The sequence below is a fragment of the Thalassophryne amazonica genome, chromosome 23 (assembly GCF_902500255.1).
Source record: "Thalassophryne amazonica chromosome 23, fThaAma1.1, whole genome shotgun sequence".
NCBI classification, from domain to species: Eukaryota; Metazoa; Chordata; class Actinopteri; order Batrachoidiformes; family Batrachoididae; genus Thalassophryne; species Thalassophryne amazonica.
Genome location: NC_047125.1, coordinates 22,113,515 through 22,139,137, shown reverse-complemented (window position 1 = coordinate 22,139,137; position 25,623 = coordinate 22,113,515). Strand labels below are relative to the sequence as shown.

Genomic DNA, 25,623 nt, shown 5'->3' with positions numbered 1-25,623 from the left:
CATTACTATATGGATGATGTTGAAAATGAGGATGGCCCAGTGGTTGTTCCAGCAATAGCAAGATTTCGGGTCCGCTACCTACAACGCATGGGAATGTCTCAAACCTAAACCTACTTCAAGGCATCTTATATATGCTACTCTGGAACCACCCCTAAACCCAAACAAGTTCAACTGTCAACCCACTGAGGTCCTTAGACTGGGTCTCATTAACATAAGATCACTGTCCTCAAAAGTATGTTGATCAATGATCTAATTATTGATCATCACTTAAATATGATTGGGTTATGTGAAACCTGGCTTAAACCTACAGCTGCCCTCCCCTTAAATGAGGCCTGCCCACCAACATATACATTTTAGTCACGTCCCTCGTGATATGCGAAGCAAGGGGGTGTTGCTCTTATTTATAAATCTAGGTTTAGCCTATTAGCTGATATTAGCTAATATCACTCGTTGAGCATCTGATTCTCTGCCTCTGCTCAGGATAGTTACACATTTCCAAGGTCAGAAGAATAAAAATCAGTCGTATTATTAATCTTTCTTTAACTTCTGGATCTGTTCCTAAATGTTTCAAATCTGCAGTGATTAAACCATTACTAAAAACACAATCTGACCCTAGTGTATTGACAAACTATCAGCCGTATCAAATCTATAATTTTTCTCTAAAATTTTGGAAAAGTGGTGTCACGGCAGCTCGTAGACTATCTTACTGGAGAATAATCTCTGAGCCACTGCAGTCTCGCTTTTAGAAAATATCATTCCACAGAGACAGCTCTCACTAAAGTGGTGGAATGATGTTCTGCTTACAATGGATTCGGACACCACTACGGTTCTGTTGCTGTTAGATCTCAGTGCTGCATTTGATACAGTGGATCATCATATTCTACTTGATAGGATGGAAAATCATTTTGGGATTACTGGGAGTGCCCTTGCATGGCTGACATCATACTTGACCAGTCGTTCTCACTGTGTTTTGTACAGTAACATTACCTCTAACCTTAGTGACATGAAATTTGGGGTTCCACAGGGGTCTGTCTTAGGCCCCCTGCTTTTCTCTTATATAACACTCCTTGGGCACATATTGCGGCGTTTTGGGATTACCTTATACTGCTATGCAGACGATACTCAGTTATACATGCAGATAACTGCTGGTAATCTCGTTCACATAAAATGCTTAGAAGATTGGCTTGCAGCAGTGAGAAGTTGGATGTCTAGAAACTTCCTACTTTTAAACTCTGATAAGACTGAAATGATGGTTCTTGGTCAAGGGAGACATCGGCATCAATTTGACCAGTTAACGCTCAGCCTTGGCTTGTGTGTCATACATCACACTGACAAAGTAAGGAACCTTGGGGTAATTTTTGATCCTTCGTTATCCTTTGGCCTCCACATTAGAATATTACTAGGACTGCTTTCTTCCACCTGCGAAATATAGCGAAGATTCGTCCTGTCTATGGCTGATGCTGAGACCCTGATCCATGCATTTATCTCTTCTAGATTGGACTACTGCAATGTTCTATTTTCTGGTTTACCACAATCTAGCATTAGGGGTCTCCAGTTGGTTCAAAATGCAGCAGCCAGACGTTTGACACGAAGCAGAAAGTTCGACCACATTACACCCATTTTGGCACTACTTCACTGGCTTCCTGTCCCAGTGAGATCAGATTTTAAGGTTCTGCTACTAACCTATAAAATTGTTCATGGACTGGCACCTGCCTACCTAGCTGACCTAATTAAACCTTACGTACCGGCCCGCCGGCTTTACGTTGTCAGGGTGCAGGACTACTTTGTGTCCCTAAGGTGAATAAGAAGTCTGCAGGTCACAGAGCTTTCTCTTATCATGCCCCTGTTCTGTGGAATGATCTCCCTGTGTCAATAAAACAGTCAGATTCGGTGGAGATTTTCAAGTCCAGACTTAAGACGCACTTATTTTCCCCTTTCATACGGCTCGCATACTGGTACAGTTTTGTTTTACGCTTTTTACTCTTTTAATTCATTTATTAGTAATTGGAGCGTGCTGCGGCCTCAACTTTACCTAAATTCTGGGTCTTTTAGTGAAGTTTAGGGCTAGCGGCCGGCAATCACCTTAGTACTTCTCTGTTTTTTGTTTAATGCTGGCAAATTATACAGTATTTTTTGTCTTTCTGATGCCTGATTCTGTTTTTTCCTCTCTAAGGTGCAGCTCCATCCAGAGATGGGAGTTGTATTCGTGTTGGCAATCATCCTGTCCTGTGCGCCAATACCATTTCTTGTATATTCATCCGTGAATTGTTCTGTAATTTATGTTTGTAGCATGGCCCAAGCAGAGGGTCACCCCTTTGAGTCTGGTCTGCTTGAGGTTCCTTCCTCAGAGGGAGTTTTTCCTTACCACGGTTGCTCTGGGGGTTGGTAAGGTTAGACCTTACCTGTGTGAAGCGCCTTGAGGCAACTCTGTTGTGATTTGGCGCTAAATAAATGAAATAAATTGAAATATCTTGTCTCTGTGGTGTATTCAATTGAATATAGGTTGAAGAGGATTTGCAAATCATTGTATTCTGTTTTTGTTTACATTTTACACAACAGCCCAACTTCACTGGAATTGGGGTTGTACAATTATGTTAACTCCGCAGTTAATTTCACATTTAAAATGTTTCTACACTCGAAAACAAAGTGCTTCAGACCACCAAGAATGAGGATGGGTCACAGGAGACTGCAGGATATAACTTAGTAACAACAACATATAATAATATAGCCTTTTATTGTCACTGTACATATACATACATTCAACAGAATTTGTCCTCTGCATTGAACACATCCTAATTGCGGTTAGACACAAACTGGACACTTGCTATTCAGTGTATCAATGCATTTTTAAATGTATACTGGTGAGCTCCTTAAAAACAAAAATTGTGAAAATTGTAAGAAAAAAAAAAAAAAAAAACATGAATAGGAAAGATCAACAGAAGTCACTTAACTGTCAATAAATACACACACCAGAGGTGGGATGAAGTAAGTCATAATGACCACCAATTGTTTGCAAGATGATTTGAGACTTGACTTGGGACTCGCAGATTGATGACTTGAGAATGACTTGTCCCACCTCTGACACACACAATTTTTGATTTCCAAATTAAAATAAAAAATTAAAACACCCTTCATTTTCCCCATTGAAATGTATAATATGGATTGTTATACTTTTCATTTTGTTGACTTATCTTTGATCCTTTACATGATAGTGGAGCAGATAACTAACAATTGTTCATTTCTGGAAACAAGCACCAAAATTGGCACACAGACATTACTCTTTTGTAAAAGCACATGAGCCACCTAAATTTTCCAATAGGCATCCAGGTAGGGGTCAATTGACGAATTACACAGCCGTAAAAATTAAAAAATGTTCCAATCATGTTGAAAACTATACCACATTATTTGTCTGATCATGAAAATTCCAAAAGGGTATAGTTTGGACAATCTATGATGGAATATTATGGAGTTATGGGGCAAAAACAGCAAGAATGGTGACAAAGGTCAATTTCAGTTTGTACAGGGTCAAAAGGTAAAGTTGCTCCAATTTTGGTAAAAAAAAGGTTGTGCAAATTATTGGTTGTGTTGACAGGATTAACAAATTGAGTAGTTACAGTTCTGACTGTGTTGAATGCTTGGTCTGCAAGGTAAAGGTCAAACACTGTTGACGTCCATTGGATTCTATGGCATGTGACATATGTTACCTCGTAACATGACAATGAAGCATGCATGTGCTAGATTTGCTGATTTTCACAGATCTGACAACTTGCTTCTGACGGATTGTTGTTGCTGTGACGCCACTCTGAACTTCACACGGTTGTATACGCTTCTTTTATTTCTGGTTATTAATTGTATCGACTCTGAACGTTATTTAACAACAGTCTTGTTGTGAATCGCTAGCAGTTAGCATTTGCTAGCAGTTAGCATTCGCTAGCTAGGTTGACACCTCCCCTCTCCGTTGTTACTTTTTATAGCTATTTCTTTTCTACCCATTTAATACTTCTGTTCGTTTTTCAGTTGAACTGCTGTGAATTTTAAGTAATTTTTACTCCTGTTTAAAATCTTAGGAGCGGCTAGCATTTTCACTAGCGGTTAGCTTGCGTTAGCTATTTCTGACCCTTGTCAATTTTTAATTTCATTTTTTTACACTCCTGTTAGTTAATTAACTGTTAAGTGTATTTTATAGCTGCTGCTCTGTTAGTTAATTAACTGTTAAGTGTATTTTATAGCTGCTGCTTTTTTTACCTGTTTAATACTTCTGTTAGTTTTTCAGTGTAACTGCTGTGAATTTTAATTCATTTATCTGCGCCTGTGTGAGCCTTAGGAGTGGTTAGCTTATCCATTATTGGTTAGCTCGTGTTTGCTTGGCCACATTTTTGAATTTCTTAGTGCACAAAGTACACTAATAATTCTACTTTACACCCTCCGTAAATCCTGCGTGATGTTGGAAGATAGGGTGGCTCTCAGAGAGCCGTGTCCGTAAGTTAGAGCAGCTTCTTAGCGCAGTGGAGTTAGATGTTATGGGCACTCCAGATGAGGTTAGTGTTGGGCCGGCCAGCGAGCCCATTAGCATCAGCTTAGAAATGCCGGCTGTGGAGGATGGCTTTCGGACTATGGCTAGGCGGAGGAAGCCCCGTAGGGCTTGGTGCCCGGTTGTGGCACCCCGATCACACTCGCCAGTGCGAACTGTGAATCGGTTCTCCCCCTTGGATTTGCCAGATGTGAATTCTCTGAGTCCACACGTGACTTCCACTCCTGTCTCCAGGCCGAAACACCGGACTTTAGTGATAGGGGATTCTATCACCCTCAAAGTCAGGTTACAGACGCCGGCTGACGTTAAATGTATTCCTGGGGCCAGAGCTCCCGACATTGCATCTCATCTTAGGGTGCTGACGCTGCAGAAGGGAAGAAAGATGAAGGAACATGACATGAGATATAGTCACATAGTTATTCATGTTGGCACCAATGATATCAGGATGAAGCACTCAGAGGTCACAAAAATGGACATAGAGAGGACTTGTGACCTTGTCAGAAAGATGTGTCAGCATCGATTAATAGTCTCTGGTCCCCTCCCCTCCCGGGGTACTGATGAGGCGTTTAGCAGGCCGACATCATTAAATAGGTGGCTAGCGCAGTTTTGTAGACAGCAAGGCTTTAGCTTTGATAACTGGCCTTCGTTCTGGGGCCGCCGTGGCTGCTGATGCCGGACGGCCTCCACCCAACTGGGGAAGGTGCCGCCATCTTGTCTGTGGGTAACATTAGGAATCTACAGCAGGCCACAGAGCAGGTGATTAGAGACCCTGCAAGGCTTATGACAAATGTGGGTGTGGAATCCATTAGTTTAGCAGGGAATTAGTGCAGAAAACCCACTATGGTGATAGTGCAGTTTATCTGCCAGGGAGGGAATTTCAACAAGTTGAGAGTGTGGCCTGCTCCCGTAGACGTGTCCATAAAAATCATAGAGGGATATGCTTTGCAAACTTAATACCCATTACTATATTGGATCCATCATGTTGAAATTGAGGATGGCCCAATGGTTGTTCCAGCAATATGAAAGATTTCATGTCTGCTACCAACAATGCGTGTGGAATGTCTCAAACCTAAACCTACTTCTAGGCATCTTATATATGCCACTCTGGAACCACCCCTAAACCCAAACACCTCAACTGTCAACCCCACTGAGGTCCTTAGACTGGGTCTCATTAACATAAGATCACTGTCCTCAAAATCATTGTTGATTAATGATTTAATTATTGATCATCACTTAGATATGATTGGGTTATGTGAAACCTGGCTTAAACCTACAGCTGTCCTCCCCTTAAATGAGGCCTGCCCACCAGCATATACATTTAGTCACGTCCCTCGTGATGCGAAGTAAGGCGGGGGTGTAGCTCTTATTTATAAATCTAGGTTTAGCTTATTAGCGGTTGGGGGTCACAAATATCACTCGTTTGAGCATCTGATTCTCCGCTCAGGATATTACGCATTGCCAAGGTCAGAAGAATAAAAATCAGGCGTATTACTTTGTCACTGTATATGTCACTGGCCCATATTCTGAATTCTTAGATGAATTTGGTGCGTTCATTTCTAACTTGTCAACGAGAGCAGATAACATTCTGATCATTGGTGACTTTAACGTTCATATAAATAAGCCTTCTGATCCCCTCTGCAAATCATTTATGGAAATTGTGGATGCATTAGGATTTCGGCAATGCATTCAGGATTCGACGCACATTAGTGGAAATATCCTGGATCTGGTTCTCGCCTGTGGTATTGCTGTCACGAATATTGACATCATGCCTCTTACATCAGTGGTCTCTGATCACTCACTTATTAAGTTTACAGTTTCACTGCCATGTTTAGTGGAACAACAACCTTATTTATCATTACGGCGATGCATCAACTCCTCAACTAAGACTGAACTAGAAGCTAGATTGCCTGATGTCTTAGCCTCACTTTTGACAAATACCCAGTCAGTAGACAGACTTGTGGATAGTTTAAACTCAGTGCTCAAAATGACACGACATGATTGCACCACCTGTGTTGAAACCACGCTCCACCAAATCGCAGTCACCTTGGTTCAATGATTACCTGCGTGACCTCAAGCATAAAGCAAGCGGTCTAGAATGGAAATGGCGTCGTTCAAAATTAGAAGTATTCCACCTTGCATGGCGTGATGCTATCTTAGACTATAAGCATGCACTAATGGCTACAAAGCTGACCTATTACTCTGATTTGATCAACAAAAACAAGCATAACTCAAAGTTCTTGTTCAACACGGTGGCAAAACTTATTCATGGACAACCACCTGTAGTTCGCTCTCCTTTTACAGCACAAGATTTCCTGGATTACTTTAAGAAAATTAACATTGAACATATCCCAGCATGCCTTAACCCAGCCACTACCCTGCTACTGAGGTGGGCGCCACTACTGAGGTATTACCTAGATTTACAGAATTTGATGGTATCTCTCTAGACATGCTGACGAAACTCGTAACGTCAACAAAAAGCACAACCTGTTTATTTGATCCTATACCAACAAAACTGTTTAAGGACCTGTGGCCCACTCTTGGGCTGATTGTGCTGGAAATTAAAAATGGTAAATGGACTGCATTTATATAGCGCTTTTACATCTGAATCAGACGCTCAAAGCGCATTATAATTATGCCTCACATTCACCCCGATGTCAGGGTGCTGCCATACAAGGCGCTCACTACACACCGGGAGCAATAGGGGATTAAAGGTCTTGCCCAAGGGCCCTTAGTGATTTTCCAGTCAGGTGGGGATTTGAACCCATGATCTTCTGGACTCAAGCCCAACACTTTAGCCACTAGACCAACACCTACTCCTGATCTGCTCCTAAACATTTAAAATATGCAGTGATTAAACCATTATTTAAGAAACCTAATCTTGACCCTAGTGTATTGAAAAACTATCGGCCGATATCAAATCTATCATTTTGCTCTAAAATTCTGGAAAAAGTGGTATCACAGCAGCTTGTAGACTATCTTACTGAGAATAATCTCTTTGAGCCACTGCAGTCTGCTTTTAAAAATATCATTCCACAGAAACGGCTCTCACCGAAGTGGTGAATGATCTTCTGCTTACAATGGATTTGGACACCACTACGGTTCTGTTGCTGTTAGATCTCAGTGCTGCATTTGATACAGTGGATCATCATATTCTACTTGATAGGATGGAAAATCATTTTGGGATTAGGGAGTGCCCTTGCATGGCTGACGTCATACTTGACCAGTCGTTCTGTGTTTTATACAGTAACACTACCTCTAACCTTAGTGACATGAAATTTGGGGTTCCTCAGGGGTCTGTCTTAGGCCCCCTGCTTTTCTCCCTTTATATAGCACCCCTTGGGCATATATTGCGGCATTTTGGGATTACCTTTCACTGCTATGCAGATTATACTCAGTTATATTTGCCGATAACTGCTGGTAATCTCGTTCACATAAAATCCTTAGAAGATTGCCTTGCATCAGTGAGAAGTTGGATGTCTAGAAACTTCCTACTTTTAAACTCTGAAAAGACTGAAATAATGGTTCTTCGTCCAGTGAGACATCGGCATCAATTTGACCAGTTAACGCTCAGCCTTGGCTTGTGTGTCATACATCACACTGACAAAGTGAGGAACCTTGGGGTAATTTCTGATCCTTCATTGTCCTTTGGTCTCCATATTAGAAATATTACTAGAACTGCTTTCTTCCACCTGCAAAATATAGCGAAGATTCGTCCCATCCTGTCTATGGCTGATCCATGACCCTCATCCATGCGTTCATGTCTTCTAGATTGGACTACTGCAATGTTCTATTTTCTGGTTTACCGCAGTCTAGCATTAGGGGTCTCCAATTGGTTCAGAATGCTGCAGCCAGACTTTTGACACGAAGCAGAAAGTTTGACCACATTACACCCATTTTGGCGTCTCTTCACTGGCTTCCTGTCCCAGTGAGATCAGATTTTAAGGTTCTGCTAACCTATAAAATTATTCATAGACTGGCACCTCCCTACCTAGCTGACCTAATTAAACCTTACGTACCGGCCCGGGCTTTACGTTCTCAGGGTGCAGGACTACTTTGTGTCCCTAAGGTGAATAAGAAGTCTGCGAGTCACAGAGCTTTCTCTTATTGTGCCCCTGTTCTGTGGAATGATCTCCCTGCATCAATAAAACAGTCAGATTCTGTGGAGACTTTCAAGTCCAGACTTAAGACGCACTTATTTTCACTTTCATATGGCTAGCATACTGGTGCAGTTTTGTTTTACGCTTAATTCATGTTATTAGTAATTGGAGCGGGCCGCGGCCTCAACTTCACCTAAATTCTGGGTCTTTTATTGAAGCTTAGGGCTAGCAGCCGGTGATCACCTTAGTATTTCTTCTGTTTTTCTTGTTGATTAATGCTGGCAAATTATTCAGTATTTTTGTCTTTCTGATGCCTGATTCTGTTTTTCTCTGTTTAAGGTGCAACTCCATCCAGAGGAGTTATGTTTGTGTTGGCGATCCTCCTGTCCTGTGCACCAACAGCAATTCTTGTATATTCGTCCATGAAATTTCTGTGAATTTTTCTGTAATTTATGTTTGTAGCATGGCCCAAGCAGAGGGTCACCCCTTTGGTCTGGTCTGCTTGAGGTTTCTTCCCAGAGGGAGTTTTTCCTTACCACTGCACACACTCGGAAAAGCTGTAACTGCACGTTGTTGCTCAGTGCAACATCTTTGTCACAGTTACTAGCAAAGATGTTTTTATGTTTATCTCAGTGCCAACTGCTGCATATCGCTGCAGGCTAGGAAGAGTCTTCATACCTAAGTGTCAATCAAAAGATGAACAGGATGAAAGAGTTTTTTTGTAGTCAGTCCTCTGAATGCTGTCCTCACCTTTGACTATTGCATTGCATGACAGAAAACCTCCCATTGCCATTTTCCCATTTAAATTATATAAAGTTCCAACAGGCTGCAGGTCACTGAGCTCATGTCCAGATTCTGTAGTGCAAAGCAGGTGTGAGTCTTGGACTCTTCCTGAACAGGACCAGTTCATCACAGGATCCATCCTTCCCATCAAGGTGGTCGTATTTCTTCTGATGTTTTTGCACAATGAACATTCTGACATTTAAACAAGTCACTTGTGCATGTTATTTTGTTGCCATTTTGAGTGTACAGTGGCTTTTTAATTTTGAGGAAGCTTTGCTATGGACTCGCTAACTTCCAAAATGAATTTTTTCCAATGCAATCAACAAGAAGCCAACAGATCACTCGGGCACTTGAATGCTAATGTTTTAACATGATTAGGAAAGATGTCCGTTAACAGCATCCTTACCTCTCATGCCTGAAGCTGTGTGCTGTTGGGCTCCAGCACCCCAGGTGGTGTTCCAAGGTGAGTCGGGAAGTAGGGATTATCTGGGCCAGTACAGAGGAGGTAGAAAATCACGATGTTGAATGGAAACACAGAGACCGGCAAGTCCCAGCGGTCCAACACTGAAAACAGACCACTGAACAAAAACACACTGGATACACAGAAATCATTTATCATTATATTCTGCATTATTATTATATACTAAAGCAACACCTCCCTGATTGCTACATCAATGTCTTTAAAACATAAATTCCATTTACTTAGACTTCAGTTGTGGCATTTGGGGATTTATTAATGTATTTGTGTTACGTATATGTCATCAACAGTAGTGCAGCAGATAAGTGAATATTTACTGAGGGATCCTTCCAATGGTGATGCAAGCACCAAATTTGGCACAAATATTCCTTAGAAATTACTCTTTTAAAAATGCTGAGTGGCCACATGAACTTTCAATAGGCGACCAAGAAGGGGTCAATTGAAGAATTACACAGAGGTCAAAATTTAAAAATGCTCCAAACATATTGAAAGATATTCCGTATTATTTGTATGATCATAAAGATTTCAAAAAGGTATAGTTTGGACTGTCTGTGAATGAATGTTATGGAGTTATGGGGTAAAAAACAACAAAAACACTGAGAAAGGTCTTAAAGCTGCTCCAATTTTGGTAAATAGTGGTGCGAATCACTGATTGAGCAAATAGGATTAATAATGGAATAGTTTTGACTGGCTGTGTGCTTGGATTACAAAGTAAAGGTTAAACAATGTTGGCATTCACCGGATTCTATGACATATGCTACACTGTAATATGATAACTAAGCATGATACATGATGCAAACTATCCCTTTTAAAACCATATTCACTCAACTAATAATTTGCATCATTTTCTACCAAAATTGGAGCAACTAACTTTTGACCCCTGTACAAATTGAAAGTGACCTTGTTATCATTCTTGCTGTTTTTACCCCATAACATTCATTCACAGATAGTCCAAACTATACCTTTTTGGAATCTTTATGATCAGACAAACTAATATGGAAGACATTTCAATATGATTGGAGCATTTTTAAATTTTGACCCCTGTGTAATTCTTCAATTGACCCCTTCTTGGCCGCTTACTGAAAGGTTCATATGGCCACTCTGCATTTTTAAAAGAGTAATGTCTAAGGAGTACGGTGCCAAATTTGGTGCTTGCATCACCATTTAATGCATTTTTTTCAGTTATCCGCTGTACTACAAGAGGAGATGGATCCAGAATGCAAGGCAGTGGATACAAGAGGTAAGGTGCAAAAAAAGGCAGGTGTTTAATGTTCCAAAATTCAGAAGCAGCAGAGATAACAAAAATGGCTCAGAGATCAAAGTCCAGATAATTCCAAGATAGTGCAAAGCATCTTAAGCAGGACAAAAAGTAGACTCAGCAAAGTGTGACTTACAACCGAGTCTCAATTGCTCACAAAAAAAAAAAAAAAAAAAAAAAAAAGCAGGAGAAACAGGGGAGACAGGTAATCAGCACTAACCGACCAACTAGCACAAACAAAAGGGCAACTTGAATAGCTGTTCACTAATTGAACACGTGTGGTTGATTACATGAGGGCAGAACAGAACAAGCAAACAGAAAATCACAAACAACTTATAAGAGACCATAATAACTGTGATCATCAAATTAGAACTTTGACACCAACAAAAGCAACACACCATAAATCTAAAACACAAATCACAAAGATGATAATGCAAAGAGGAAATCCAAGAATAAATACAAAAGGTGGGACACAGTAAGTGTGAGAGGCGGGGCCCGAACCACGCGCGCCAGCCAAACACGTACACAATCCTGAGTCAGAGTGCAAACGTGGGTCTGGAACTAACAGGAAACCATAATACTAGAAAATCAAAAATGAACGAGAGGATCAAGTGAAACAGAGAACAAAAGAAATGACACCCGATCACAGAGGGCGGAGCCCACTGACAGAACCTGACACGTGCAGCCACAACAGAGACGGACTACATGTCGCCAAGGGACAACAGTAAGAAGACATTCATGCACATATGCATTCCTACATACATACACAAAGATTGGCACCTGCCGGAAGACACAACGACACATCCACACATGAATGCAAGCAGACCAGAAACAGATGACATGCATTCCCACATACAGTAGTGTTCAGAATAATAGTAGTGCTATGTGACTAAAAAGATTAATTCAGGTTCTGAGTATATTTCTTATTGTTACATGGGAAACAAGGTACCAGTAGATTCAGTAGATTCTCACAAATCCAACAAGACCAAGCATTCATGATATGCACACTCTTAAGGCTATGAAATTGGGCTATTAGTAAAAAAAAAAGTAGAAAAGGGGGTGTTCAAAATCTTAATCTCCAATTGTTGGACAAATCTCTTAAATTCCATCTCCACAGATTTATCTATTTTATTGGTTTTGAGTGTCTTGGTGGCCTCCCTCTCTTGTCTCTGTTGTGCATAGATGTTCAGTACTATCCATTTCTTAATGGCATGCATGCAGGATTATACACCAAAATACACGTCGCTAACACTCTGAACGTGTACGTCTCACCATGTTGCCGAGCCCAGACAGACTGGTAGAACCAGCCACCAATAGCAGTCTCCAGCCGAGCTGAATGCTACCATCAGCAGAGACACCAACATGCCGTTAAAACCGTGTTGACCTGCCGACACCTCAGCCCTGCATGCACACAGGACATCACAGTAATTATAACCCAGCGGGCCCAATTATGCCAATCCATGTTGACCAATCAACGGACAAAATATGTTGGATTTGAAAACTGGATCAATGTACAAATCTGAACAAGGACTCGAGGGCTTTTTAACATTTATTACAAGCTGAATATCATTGAATAGCTATTCAAAATAATATTTAATTTATAAAAAATGTTAATCAACAAGTAACACATCTGCTGCTAAGTGTAAGTAAATAAATAAAAAACCTTTGGGTTTATGACAGAAATTAAAAAACAGAACAAAAGTCTTTAGTTACTGCAAACTACATTTTTCTTTCAAATAAATACAACAACTAGAAGCACTCAGAGAGTGCAAACCTCCGCCAAGGCCATGGGGTCACTGACGCCATAACATCTACACGCTGTGGAATCATTGAACCTAAAAAAGTCTAACAATGATGTTCGCTCAGTAGTAAAAAAAGTTTCATCTGCTGTGACTGGATAGCATGTGTCCTTAGTGCTTGGCATCACAGTTTACTGCAAGTTGCACCTTTCCCAGAAGCTACTGTCTCTTTATCTAAAATTGTATATAATAATCATTAGATTATTAATATATAAACAAAAATAAATTTAAGAAATATTACAATTTGAAAACAAATGCACCCGAACGTGATGACAGCTGCAACTGCTTAATGCTAACTTTTAACATTGAAAATGCCATAGACATGCTAACGCGTTAGCATCGGGATCCGGATCACCACTAAAATTTAATCACTTGTTCCTCTTGTCATTTCCAACCACTCCACAAAATTTCATCAAAATCCGTTCAAAACTTTGAGTTATTCTGCTGACAGACAGACAGACAGCCAGACAGACAAACAAACAAACCCGACCGAAAACATAACCTCCTTGGTGGAGGTAACAGCTCAGCCATCATTTCCCCTCCATCCAGCCACCTGTCTTGGTGCATGATAACAGCTGTTAGAGTTGAGGTCAGTACACCTAGACTTCCCAGCAGGCATTGCCAGGGGGAGTCCCAGAAAAGTGCAGCCAGGATAAGAGCACCGCCCAGCGGGTTGTTGGTCAGAGTCACCTGGGCGACACCTCTCAGGCACCACACCACCAGCTGGAGCACAAACAACTTGTCTGAAGACAGTGAGGACACACACGAAATCAGGTTTCCAATAATAATATTTCGGAGAGACAAGTGAAATCAAGCATCAGCAATAAAGATAAAAGGCAGATGTGTACTTTCTGCAGCGCCCCCCCCCCCCTCCACTGACCATCATCACCTCTTTCTCAAATTCCAACTTTTGTACAGCAACAAGCTTCAGGCTTTGTACAAATGCAACACTCAAATTATATATAAAAGTTTTAAGCTACATTTAAAAAAAAAAAAAAAATCCGGTATAAAGAGTCAATTTTAACTTAATTTCTTACCCTGGATGGCCTTGTCCACATGCACCATGTCTCCAGTACACAACAGCAGAGTATCCAGCGCACGCCGTCTAAGTCCAGTGCCGCTTAGTCCAATCTGTTGCTCTTCTGATTTGGGGTCCATGTCCATTCACACCACAGCAGAATGATAGTCTGTCTTTAGTTTGCGCTGCAATTATCTCAGTTTTTAAAGTTCAACAGCTTCATTTACCCTCAACCAGCAGAATAAAGTCCAAATCATTCTCACTAAAGGAAAGCAAGCTCAGTGTATCCGTCCCTACAACTACTCCTCTATTTTCACATTGCGTAATCACCTCATTCCCCTCTCCCTGTTCTCTTGGCCCCACAGTATTTACCTACTTCCCCCATTTAAGCTACTTTTATTTCAGCATCTGCAAGAGTGTTTATCTTTCCATTATTTGTCAAGCCATGAGTGGGCATTTGTTTTTCTTAAGGTTTATTCATCAGGTGCAAAATATACAAACCCACCTATGATGACTACTGCTGTGTTCTGTGTGAAAACAGAAGTGGAGAATAATAAATACGATCATGACATTTTTCTGGTGAAAAACGCAGGAAACTGCCATAATGGAGTCAAAAAATAAACTGGAGCACTGCACTCGTAGAGCGCAAGCCTCAGTTAACACTAGTTCCCAATTCCACAAATGTTTACTGTGGAAAAAAATTTCAAAGTCAAAGTCCTGTTAGAAGTGGCTTTTCATAAGCTAAATTAGATGTGATCAAATATCAGGAGTATGTATTTAGCTCATGCAGTTGAAAAAAAAAAGTTTTTTGTGGTGTTGTCAGGTTTCTTTTTTTCATCTTTTTCAATTTCTGAATTATTTTTTTAGATAATTTTCACAGAACATTGGTTATCTTCACTATGCACAATTTCTATGTTACAGTAGAGACCAGAATACAAGGTTAGGACCCAAAATACAGGGAGTCGGAATGAAGAAAGTCAAATCAATTTGATTGTGTAACAAAAAATAAATGTTAAGTGTACAAATCCGTGGAGGGAGAATTGACTGAACAGAATAATGAGTGAAGGAGTTTCCCAAACCCAAACCAGATGATGCACAGAACTAGGACCAGGCGGCCGCGACAGCTGACGGGAATGCTGACAACACAACGAAAAAAGTGTTTGTGCAACCAAAAAACTGCTAACAGAGTGGAAGATAAGAATGCTGAGGCCAGGCACCACGCAGGTAGAACTGAGTTTCTGGTTACTATAGAGAGGCATGACCGGGGTATAAATACAGGTGGCGGTGATTACTGACATGTGCAATGAATCAGCTCCACGACATGGTGCCTGGAGACACAGGAAGGGACGGGGAGCAGAGCAGACACCAAGGCAGCACATCAGTACCCCCCCCCCCCACCAAAGGGAGCTACGAGGCTAACCCAGGTGGGCCCAATAGAAGTCCCGTAGGAGGGAGAGGTCCAGGATGAGGCCCCACAAATGCCAGGAGCACTTCTCAGGGCCATAACCCGCCCAGTCCACCAGATACTGGAAACCCCGACGCTGCACATCCAGAATTGGTTTGGTACCGGTATGCATGGTGTATAGACCAGTCCCTCATTCGGAGCAGAGGAGAATGAGTGGTCCTCCGCATCCATCTACACTACTGCAGCTGGGCTTAGACAGCACAGACAATTCACACTGTCAATGGGGAAACAGTGGAGGTTGATATCCCAAAGAACACTCAAAAGGAGACAACCCAGTAGCTGAGCTCACCTGGGAGTTGTGTGTATACTCAACCCACGGCATCTGACTGCGCCAGAAGGACGGGTGAGAGGATGTGATACACCGGAGGATGGATTCCAGTTTCCATTTAGCCCGTTCCGCCTGGCCGTTGATCTGAGGATGAAATCCAGATGAGAGACTGACCAAGGCCCCTACAGCAGAGCAAAGGTTCTTCCAACGTGAAGATGAATTGGAGTGGTGGTGGATTAGATGGTCGGTGGTCTCCTGGGCAGATGGCAGCTTGGGCAGGGCCAAGACGTATGCTGCCTTGGAGAATCAGTCCACTATGGTGAGGATGGTGGTGTTGCCACTGGAGGTGGGGAGGCCAAGGGTGACCAGGAGTTGAAAATGGTTGGAGAAGATCAGATGGCAACTGATGAGATGGCTTACTCCTGGCACAATTGGTGCAAGCCTTGATGTACTCCCGCACATCTGACAAAGGGCAACCAGAATTGTTGATGGAGGAGACTGAGGGCTCTCTGGGTTCCGGGATAACAAGCAAATTTGAAGTTGTGAATAAATTGGAGGACAGCAGAACGAGCGGGCGGTGGCACGAAGAGCCACCTGAAAGGTCCTCCACCAGGATCAGGAAGATTCTTCTGGGCCTCCCGGACGACTCTTTCAATGTCCCAAGTTAGAGCTCCCATAACCATCTGGTTGGGAAAGAAGGTGTCTGGTGCAGATGAATGGTCTTGAAATAAAAACTGTCGTGACAGGGCATTGGGTTTAGTGTTCTTGGAATTATGAATTATGATGACCATCATAGCTGTAACAACATGTGCAGCTGTGCGGTGTCCTGCCCCACGCCACTTGCGCCCATGACAACACCATTGTGCTCGTAAGTATGCAAAAGTACTCAAAGTATAAGATATCTGCAGCAAAAATCCAACATAGTAAATATGCAAAGCTATTACTAACATTTTCTTGGATATGCCTCACGAGGATATTTTAATGTAAAAGCACTGGTGTTTAAAGAGAAACAATCTTTATCTTCTGTCAGAGCCAGTGCAGCAGGGATTCAAAAGCTTTGTTTTTGCAGGTGGAAACTGCTGTGCTGTTCTTCAACATTGACAGCTCATTTCTCCCTTTTTATTTGCTTCAATAAGCACAGCCAGCTGCCTCAGTCTGACTCGGCTCCTGCTCCATTCCATCAGCCACCAACTGTGAAGATGGGCCAATAAAGGCCTGCAGATGGGCGCGCAAAATGGCAATAAGAGAATGGCATGCAACGACTGGGATGTTATGGTTTGATTGATGAACAAAGTAGCCTTGTTAAATTTGTGTCAGACTAATATTCTTTTTCAGTAATAAATGTGTTTGTGGAATTACTGGTTTTATAAATGCAGAGTATGCCACGTTACATTCTCCGTGTAATGTGGAGTTGCATCATGAAGAGCATCTGGCATAAAAACGTGTGCCAAATCAGAACATGCAGACCTTGCTGTGGCAACCTCAAGCGAAACCAGGGCGAAGCTGAAGGGACTTGCTATAACTGAGGAGCATACTGCACGTTATGATGACAGCATGACACTTGTCTGCCAATTGAAGCACATTTAATAAAATGCTAACTACAGTCAGTATTGGTGTGTATGGTTATGAAGTTGCAGATTGCACAATAGCATGCACTCAGTTATACCAGATATTGCCATGTCAATATTCTGCATTTATCCACTGATGGACAACATTGAAGAAAATGATAGCCATAGCTGGCACGAACATATGCAGTCATAAATTAACAGTGACATTAGTATGCGCAGTCATGCCAACAGCCAGTTGATGCAGAAGGGTAGCCTCAAGCTACGGTTGGGTATCGATAAGATTTTAGTGATATCGATGCCATTATCGATTCTGCTTATCGAGCCAATTCCTTATAGATTCCCTTATCGATACCTCTTGTGAATTTTCTGTGTACTAAAAGTAGCCTTTACAGGTTTTCTATGTCAACAACATTTTATTGAGTCTTAAAGTAAATAAATATGAAATTGGTCACTGGATCCTTGATCTCTGGACATAAATAAAAATAAGTGTAGTTTTTGTAAAAAGCATTTCCTTTCAGACATTTTAGCATGAATGTCTCTCCGTACCTCTGAGCTGAGCTCAGCCAGCTGCTGCACGTCAGCGCAGGAGGTCTCATTTTGAGAGGAAAAAACATTTTGACCGATTGCAGTTTGTTTGTATTACAACATTTGGAAAGAGGTGTCAATTGATTTAAACAGTGTTTTGCTTTGAATTTATTAATTCCGACTGGACTCTATCGTTCTAACTTGACTCAGCAGACAGCCACGCAGCGTTTTGAGCTGTATGAACAGAACAGAGGACGATTCTCATTTCTTGACTGCAATAAGACAGGAGTCACAGTTAGTGACTCATGATATTTTAATGGCTTTGAGAGGGGTTAAGAAGTGGACTTGCCATTTCTGAAGAGCAGCGAATCAAAGAACTAGTGGATTGAAGCATTGCTTCATTGGCTCACCCTTTAAAGTGGAGTCGCACTGCATAAATAACTGATTACAGAGCCGCTGCAGACCAAACCCTGAATATCTGTAAGACATTATTTCTACATCCATATTACTCAAACTCATAAAAATCCATACAATTTACAGACAATCCATACAGGTTGACATGTATGCAAATGTGCTGCAATAAGAACAGCTTAATGCTAACTTTAACATTGAAAATGCCATAGACGTGCTAATGCGTTAGCATCGATCCCATTTTTAAGTTCTAAAATACATTTATCAACTGTTTCAGAAGACCATAACAGGTCGGTTTAACATAAAAAAGGTAAATATTACACAGACATATGCTTTTTGGGGTTTTATGGGGAAAATTAAGAACCAAGAACCATGAAGCAGCGGGTCGAATCAATGGTTCATTGCTTCAAGCTTCAAAGAAGAGCTGTGCGGTAGAAAAGGTTGATTGCAGACACTGCAGGGGTTCTGTAATCGACGTAGAGACATGACCATTTTCCTGACAAACACCCCCAAAAACAATGGCCACTCTGAAGGACCGATAAGGGAATCGTTAAGCAAAAAGGCTAATGATGTTGGTGGATCAAATCATTTCTTAACAATACCCGAAAAGAACCGGTTCTCCATACCCAATCCAACCTTAAGCCCGGTAAGCATAACTGCACATGTCAGTGTAAAGGCACCCTGACCCTGGCATAAATTTGATCCCCGCACTGGCACGCAATCTCGCATGCCAGTGAGTAAAAGCAAGTCCCTTTGGCTGCTCCCTTCTTTTCACTTGGGGTTGACGCAGCAAATCAGAGGTGGATCTCCATGTTGAATTGGCACGTTTTACGCCGGATGCCCTTCCTGACGCAACTCCACATTACATGAAGAATTGGGGCAGGGGTGATGTTTGACCTGGGAACATTCTGCAATGAAACCAAGCGCACTCACCGTAAACCACCAGTAATTCCCAGAAAACCCTTAGATAAAGCGAAGGGCATGATGCAGGCAGTAATCTTAAAAATCATGTGGATAATGACAATTAGGAGCAGGCACTGTTTTTTTTTTTTCTTAACACTTGGTTGAAAATGCATGTAAATCAAAATTAGCTCTTCGGTTGGTTTCATTTCCACAGCCTAGGTTTGGTAGCCACCACTATTTGCTTTATAGTAACCCGATAGTGACAAGAGTTTTGCTTTGACGACTTTGGCCCCATTAAAAAGATCAATAGGATCACAGTGTTTGTAACTTGATGCGTAGGCAAAACGCAAACATTCTGCTGTGGTGTGCAAAGCTGAAAAACGTAAACAAATTACGTTTTATTAATCCCGAAGGAAATTATTTTGCCAGAGTGTCAAAACAGTAAATATTGCTTTTTTTTAAGACGATGAGAACAACATGTTACTGCAAAATTCCCAAAAGACACTTGCACAACATGTTTGAGAGTATTGCACATAGCTTTGAGTAACTGAAAACTCATCATTATGTATTCATCCTGCAAAAGGGGGAGACATTATCCAGTCTGATTGCCATAGGTAGGAAAGACCTGTGGGGTTCTGCGATTGAATGCAGGAAGAGCAAGTAAAATGTGTGTCTTATGAAAACGTATGACCTTATGTATGTGCACACTGTTTTCGAACAGGAAGCAAAACAAGGAAACACAGTGGCAGATGCCATGTAAATTCCCAGTAGGGTGGAGTTAAGTGATACTCACCTACTATAATTCAAATGCTACTGAAGAGAATCTTAATTATAGTGCTGTCAGTCATGACACAACTCACATTATATTGTGCTCCTACTCTGTGGGATCTTTGACAGCAATGATTGAATTCCAATAAAGTTGGGACATTGTGTAAAATGTAAAAACAATAGAATGATTTGCAAATCCTCTTCAACCTATATTCAATTGAATACACCACAAAGACAAGATATTTAATGTTCAAACAAAAAAAAACAACAACTGTTTTTGTACAAATATTTGCTAATTTTGAAATGGGTGCCTGCGATACATTTTAAAAATGCTGGGACAGTGGTATATTTACCACTGTGTTACATCACCTTTCCTTCAAACAACACTCAATAAGTGTTTGAGAACTGAGGACACTAATTGTGAGTGTCATGATTGGGTATAAAAGGAGCATCCCAAAGGTCTCAGCCGTTCACAAGCAAAGATGGACGAGGATCACCACTTTGTGAACAACTGCATGAGAAAATAGTCCAACAGTTTAAGAACAATGTTTCTCAACATTCAATTGCAAGGAATTTAGGGATTCCAACATCTACAGTCCATAATATAATCAGAACATTCAGAGAATCTGTTGAACTTTCTACACATAAACAGCAAGGCTGAAAACTAACACTGAATCCCCGTGACCTTCGATCCCTCAGGCGGCACTGCATTAAAAACCAACATCATTGTATAAAGGATCTTACTGCGTGGTCTCAGGAACACTTCAGAAAACCCATTGTCAGTTAACACAGTTCGTCGCTACGTCTACAAGTGCAAGTAAAACTCTACCATGCAAAGCGAAAGCCATACATCAAAACATCCACAAATGCCGCCGCCTTCTCTGGGCCCGAGCTCATTGAAATGGACACATGCAAAGTGGAAAAGTGTGCTGTGTTCTGATGAGTCCGCATTTCAAATTGTTGTTGGAAATCATGGACGTCGTGTCCCCTGGACAAAAGAGGAAAAAGACCAGATTGTTACCAGCGCGAAGTTCAAAAGCCAGCATCTGTGATGGTATGGGGTGTGCTAGTGCCCATGGCATGGGCAACTTACTCATCTGTGATGGCACCATCAATGTTGAAAGGTACATCCAGGTTTTGGACCAACACATACTGCCATCCAAGCAACGTCTTTTTCAGGGACGTCCCTGCTTATTTCAGCAAGACAATGCCAAGCCACATTCTGCATGTGTTACAACAGCGTTGCTTCATAGTAAAAGAGTGCAGGTACTTGACGACCTGTCACCCACTGAAAAAGTGTGGCGCATTTTGAAGCACAAAATATGACACCTGAGGCCCCGAACTGTTGAACAACTGAAGTTGTACATCAAGCAAGAATGGGAAAGAATTCCACCGACAAAGCTTCAACAATTCGTGTCCTCAGTTCCCAAATGCTTATTGAGTGTTGTTAGAAGGAAAGGTGATGTAACATAGTGGTAAACATACCACTGTCCCAGCTTTTTTGAAATGTGTTGCAGGCATCCATTTCAAAATGAGCAAATATTTGCACAGAAACAATCAAGTTTATGAGTTTGAACATTAAATATTATAATATTAGAGACCCTGAAAGGCTTATGACAAATGTGGGTGTGGAATCCATTAGCTTAGCGGCGAATTTAGTGCAGAAAATCCACTATGGTGATAGTGCAGTTTATTTGCCAGAGAGGGAATTTCAACAAGCTGAGACTGTGGCCTGCTTCCGTAGTCGTGTCCATTTAAAAAAAAAAAATAAATAAAAAAATCAGAGGGATATGCTTTCCAAACTTAATAGCCATTACTATATTGGATGATGTTGAAATTGAGGATGGCCCAGTGGTTGTTCCAGCAATAGCAAAGATTTCGTGTCCGCTACCTACAACGCATGTGGAATGTCTCAAACCTAAACCTACTTCAAGGCATCTTATATATGCTACTCTGGAACCACCCCTAAACCCAAACAGTTCAACTGTCAACCCCACTGAGGTCCTTAGACTGGGTCTCATTAACATAAGATCACTGTCCTCAAAATTATTGTTGATCAATGATCTAATTATTGATCATCACTTAAATATGATTGGGTTATGTGAAACCTGGCTTAAACCTACAGCTGCCCTCCCCTTAAATGAGGCCTGCCCACCAACATATACATTTAGTCACGTCCCTCGTGATGCGAAGCAAGGCGGGGGTGTTGCTCTTATTTATAAATCTAGGTTTAGCCTATTAGCTGATATTAGCTAATATCACTCGTTTGAGCATCTGATTCTCTGCTCTGCTCAGGATATTACACATTTCCAAGGTCAGAAGAATAAAAATCAGTCGTATTATTAATCTTTCTTTAACTTCTGGATCTGTTCCTAAATGTTTCAAATCTGCAGTGATTAAACCATTACTAAAAAAACACAATCTTGACCCTAGTGTATTGACAAACTATCAGCCGATATCAAATCTATAATTTTTCTCTAAAATTTTGGAAAAAGTGGTGTCACGGCAGCTCGTAGACTATCTTACTGAGAATAATCTCTGAGCCACTGCAGTCTGCTTTTAGAAAATATCATTCCACAGAGACAGCTCTCACTAAAGTGGTGAATGATGTTCTGCTTACAATGGATTCGGACACCACTACGGTTCTGTTGCTGTTAGATCTCAGTGCTGCATTTGATACAGTGGATCATCATATTCTACTTGATAGGATGGAAAATCATTTTGGGATTACTGGGAGTGCCCTTGCATGGCTGACATCATACTTGACCAGTCGTTCTCACTGTGTTTTGTACAGTAACATTACCTCTAACCTTAGTGACATGAAATTTGGGGTTCCACAGGGGTCTGTCTTAGGCCCCCTGCTTTTCTCCCTTTATATAACACTCCTTGGGCACATATTGCGGCGTTTTGGGATTACCTTATACTGCTATGCAGACGATACTCAGTTATACATGCAGATAACTGCTGGTAATCTCGTTCACATAAAATGCTTAGAAGATTGGCTTGCAGCAGTGAGAAGTTGGATGTCTAGAAACTTCCTACTTTTAAACTCTGATAAGACTGAAATGATGGTTCTTGGTCAAGGGAGACATCGGCATCAATTTGACCAGTTAACGCTCAGCCTTGGCTTGTGTGTCATACATCACACTGACAAAGTAAGGAACCTTGGGGTAATTTTTGATCCTTCGTTATCCTTTGGCCTCCACATTAGAAATATTACTAGGACTGCTTTCTTCCACCTGCGAAATATAGCGAAGATTCGTCCTGTCTATGGCTGATGCTGAGACCCTGATCCATGCATTTATCTCTTCTAGATTGGACTACTGCAATGTTCTATTTTCTGGTTTACCACAATCTAGCATTAGGGGTCTCCAGTTGGTTCAAAATGCAGCAGCCAGACGTTTGACACGAAGCAGAAAGTTCGACCACATTACACCCATTTTGGCACTACTTCACTGGCTTCCTGTCCCAGTGAGATCAGATTTTAAGGTTCTGCTACTAACCTATAAAATTGTTCATGGACTGGCACCTGCCTACCTAGCTGACCTAATTAAACCTTACGTACCGGCCCGGGCTTTACGTTGTCAGGGTGCAGGACTACTTTGTGTCCCTAAGGTGAATAAGAAGTCTGCAGGTCACAGAGCTTTCTCTTATCATGCCCCTGTTCTGTGGAATGATCTCCCTGTGTCAATAAAACAGTCAGATTCGGTGGAGATTTTCAAGTCCAGACTTAAGACGCACTTATTTTCCCCTTTCATACGGCTCGCATACTGGTACAGTTTTGTTTTACGCTTTTTACTCTTTTAATTCATTTATTAGTAATTGGAGCGTGCTGCGGCCTCAACTTTACCTAAATTCTGGGTCTTTTAGTGAAGTTTAGGGCTAGCGGCCGGCAATCACCTTAGTACTTCTCTGTTTTTTGTTTAATGCTGGCAAATTATACAGTATTTTTTGTCTTTCTGATGCCTGATTCTGTTTTTTTCCTCTCTAAGGTGCAGCTCCATCCAGAGATGGGAGTTGTATTCGTGTTGGCAATCATCCTGTCCTGTGCGCCAATACCATTTCTTGTATATTCATCCGTGAATTGTTCTGTAATTTATGTTTGTAGCATGGCCCAAGCAGAGGGTCACCCCTTTGAGTCTGGTCTGCTTGAGGTTCCTTCCTCAGAGGGAGTTTTTCCTTACCACGGTTGCTCTGGGGGTTGGTAAGGTTAGACCTTACCTGTGTGAAGCGCCTTGAGGCAACTCTGTTGTGATTTGGCGCTAAATAAATGAAAATAAATTGAAATATCTTGTCTCTGTGGTGTATTCAATTGAATATAGGTTGAAGAGGATTTGCAAATCATTGTATTCTGTTTTTGTTTACATTTTACACAACAGCCCAACTTCACTGGAATTGGGGTTGTACAATTATGTTAACTCCGCAGTTAATTTCACATTTAAAATGTTTCTACACTCGAAAACAAAGTGCTTCAGACCACCAAGAATGAGGATGTGGGTCACAGGAGACTGCAGGATATAACTTAGTAACAACAACAATAATAATAATATAGCCTTTTATTGTCACTGTACATATACATACATTCAACAGAATTTGTCCTCTGCATTGAACACATCCTAATTGCGGTTAGACACAAACTGGACACTTGCTATTCAGTGTATCAATGCATTTTTAAATGTATACTGGTGAGCTCCTTAAAAACAAAAATTGTGAAAATTGTAAGAAAAAAAAAAAAAAAAAAACATGAATAGGAAAGATCAACAGAAGTCACTTAACTGTCAATAAATACACACACCAGAGGTGGGATGAAGTAAGTCATAATGACCACCAATTGTTTGCAAGATGATTTGAGACTTGACTTGGGACTCGCAGATTGATGACTTGAGAATGACTTGTCCCACCTCTGACACACACAATTTTTGATTTCCAAATTAAAATAAAAAATTAAAACACCCTTCATTTTCCCCATTGAAATGTATAATATGGATTGTTATACTTTTCATTTTGTTGACTTATCTTTGATCCTTTACATGATAGTGGAGCAGATAACTAACAATTGTTCATTTCTGGAAACAAGCACCAAAATTGGCACACAGACATTACTCTTTTGTAAAAGCACATGAGCCACCTAAATTTTCCAATAGGCATCCAGGTAGGGGTCAATTGACGAATTACACAGCCGTAAAAATTAAAAAATGTTCCAATCATGTTGAAAACTATACCACATTATTTGTCTGATCATGAAAATTCCAAAAGGGTATAGTTTGGACAATCTATGATGGAATATTATGGAGTTATGGGGCAAAAACAGCAAGAATGGTGACAAAGGTCAATTTCAGTTTGTACAGGGGTCAAAAGGTAAAGTTGCTCCAATTTTGGTAAAAAAAAGGTTGTGCAAATTATTGGTTGTGTTGACAGGATTAACAAATTGAGTAGTTACAGTTCTGACTGTGTTGAATGCTTGGTCTGCAAGGTAAAGGTCAAACACTGTTGACGTCCATTGGATTCTATGGCATGTGACATATGTTACCTCGTAACATGACAATGAAGCATGCATGTGCTAGATTTGCTGATTTTCACAGATCTGACAACTTGCTTCTGACGGATTGTTTGTTGCTGTGACGCCACTCTGAACTTCACACGGTTGTATACGCTTCTTTTATTTCTGGTTATTAATTGTATCGACTCTGAACGTTATTTAACAACAGTCTTGTTGTGAATCGCTAGCAGTTAGCATTTGCTAGCAGTTAG

General features: G+C 41.1%; 1 protein-coding gene across 1 annotated transcript; it reads right to left on the bottom strand.

The window, feature by feature from the left end:
• Positions 1 to 9,820: 9,820 nt before the first annotated feature.
• LOC117505401 (urea transporter 2-like) lies at positions 9,821 to 14,241 on the bottom strand. The gene is made up of 4 exons (XM_034165047.1): positions 13,984 to 14,241; positions 13,500 to 13,689; positions 12,420 to 12,548; positions 9,821 to 10,004 (listed from the first exon to the last, which is right to left on the bottom strand). The coding sequence occupies exons 1-4, from the start codon at positions 14,108 to 14,110 to the stop codon at positions 9,821 to 9,823; spliced, it is 630 nt and encodes a 209-aa protein (XP_034020938.1). The 5' UTR covers positions 14,111 to 14,241.
• Between the last annotated feature and the right edge of the window lie 11,382 nt (positions 14,242 to 25,623).

Excerpts from the sequence above, each read along its gene's own strand:
- LOC117505401 (XM_034165047.1), bottom strand. The coding sequence starts at position 14,110 with ATGGACATGGACCCCAAATCAGAAGAGCAACAGATTGGACTAAGCGGC. Across the intron at positions 12,549-13,499 it reads GTTATCATGCACCAAGACAG|GGCTGAGGTGTCGGCAGGTC; the intron begins GTGGCTGGATGG and ends GTGTGCATGCAG. Across the intron at positions 10,005-12,419 it reads TGTCTGGGCTCGGCAACATG|TGTGTTTTTGTTCAGTGGTC; the intron begins GTGAGACGTACA and ends CTGTGTATCCAG.